Source organism: Echinococcus granulosus, assembly GCF_000524195.1.
Source record: "Echinococcus granulosus chromosome Unknown EG_S00059, whole genome shotgun sequence".
Taxonomy (NCBI): Eukaryota; Metazoa; Platyhelminthes; class Cestoda; order Cyclophyllidea; family Taeniidae; genus Echinococcus; species Echinococcus granulosus.
Genome location: NW_020170439.1, coordinates 448925 through 450570, shown reverse-complemented (window position 1 = coordinate 450570; position 1646 = coordinate 448925). Strand labels below are relative to the sequence as shown.

At 43.3% G+C, this 1646-nt stretch overlaps 1 protein-coding gene across 1 annotated transcript; it reads left to right on the top strand. All coding sequences in view use genetic code 11, as the record gives it.

Moving 5' to 3' along the window:
• Positions 1-1439: 1439 nt before the first annotated feature.
• Positions 1440-1581, top strand: EGR_06584 (hypothetical protein; the record flags this gene model as incomplete). Its single annotated transcript, XM_024495833.1, has 2 exons — positions 1440-1502; positions 1549-1581. The coding sequence occupies 2 exons, from the start codon at positions 1440-1442 to the stop codon at positions 1579-1581; spliced, it is 96 nt and encodes a 31-aa protein (XP_024349793.1).
• Between the last annotated feature and the right edge of the window lie 65 nt (positions 1582-1646).

Sequence of the window (1646 nt, the reverse complement as noted above, 5' to 3'; positions counted from 1 at the left end):
TGTAGCGTCCCGAGGCTTCCTTGAAGACGAAAGAATATACAATACTCGGGCAGAATATATATTCAGCGCAGAGGTGTCTAGGCTATTGGCATGGCCCGAAAGGCCAGCATACCCAACGAGGTACAAGTGGGCTAATTCAAAAGTACAAAAGCGGCAATATTGAGAAATAAATTATCATCGTATTACAATAGAGTAAATCGACGGTAATACAGTAGAGTTTGTTCACCTCACAGTTTAGGTGAAAAGCTTACTCAGAGCTAAGCTAAGCTAAAATAGCTTACTCAGCTATTTTACCTCTGTTTAGTAGGCTGGCCTCTAGGCCATTCCAGTAGCTCCAAGCATCACTGCTAGTCTTCTTTCGCCATCAGAAAAGTCTCAGGGAGCTACACCGTTGGCAACGGGAAGCAAACTCGGTCTTAAAAAACACTAGTCGTATCTTTTACTGCCGACCTATTATTTATTCCAAAGTGGAGGGTGTGCAATGCTAGAGATGGGCAGAGAATGGCATCCACCTCAGTCTTGTGGACTTCAAAAAAGCTATTAGCAAGTAAAGCAGCATTAGCCGTGAGGTATCTATGGGAACATCGTTATTGCGTTAACTGATGTGCCTGTATGATAATATCAAAAATGTGGGCACGCGATGCCACCCAGGTAGATATGACTAGGCAGCTTCATGTTGAGATCAAGGTAGAAAAATTGACGTATAAACCCGCTCCTATGAAACTGTTAAAACTAGCCCTCTCTTATATGACACGGCTTTTGGACCGGTGTTCCTAAGTCTAGCTATGGACACACTTTATAGGCAGCACAATTATTCGTCTCTAATTCCATTTGCCATTCAGGTCAAAACAGCTCGTCAAGTTGATTCGCCAAAAGGGATCTATGACGTTGCCATGAAGATGCATCTTCTCAGTTGTATGAAAATTTGATAACAGGTATGGTTGATGCGTGGTTGTTTCTCCGCAGCATTAATCGTGCTGTGATGGCTGACGAGGGAGTATGACCAAAGGAGGTACCAAAGACGATGCTCAAAAGAGAAGAGGAGCTATGAGATAATTTGATTGTTGGTTTAAATCCCGTTTTTGGTAAAGGATCAATTTGTGTCTTGGCCCATGTACCTTCGCCAAACGGGCCAGCCCCTAGACCGTGCTGGTAGCCTCAGACCCTTTCGTAGGTTAGAAACATGCATGTTGCCTAAGAAGTTTGTCATATTTCGACTACTGAGAAGTCTTGGCGCACTACACTTCCTGTGCTTAAATTAAATGACCGTAAAAATCATTCCAAATTCACAAATTTGTGGTTTCTCAAACTTTAGAGATTTGAAGGCAAGTTTAACTAGGCGACAATGCGTATAGTTAAAACAAGGCTTAATGTAATACGATAGTGGTTTATCCCTCGGCATTGGTGAGGCGCCACTTTTGTGCGTTGAATTGGCCCCAATGTACCTCGCTGTGTGGGCTGGCCCTTTGGGCCATGCCAATAGCTCAGACACCTTCTCTGCGGTAAATAGACATTCTGCCTAAGTATTTTGTCTTCTTTTGTCCTCAGGAAGTCCGGGGACGCCGCATTAATATAGCCTAGAAAGTACCCAGATGCATTTTTAATAAAAACTATGCAGCGATAAAAATGGCAGAAGCTTGATGAGG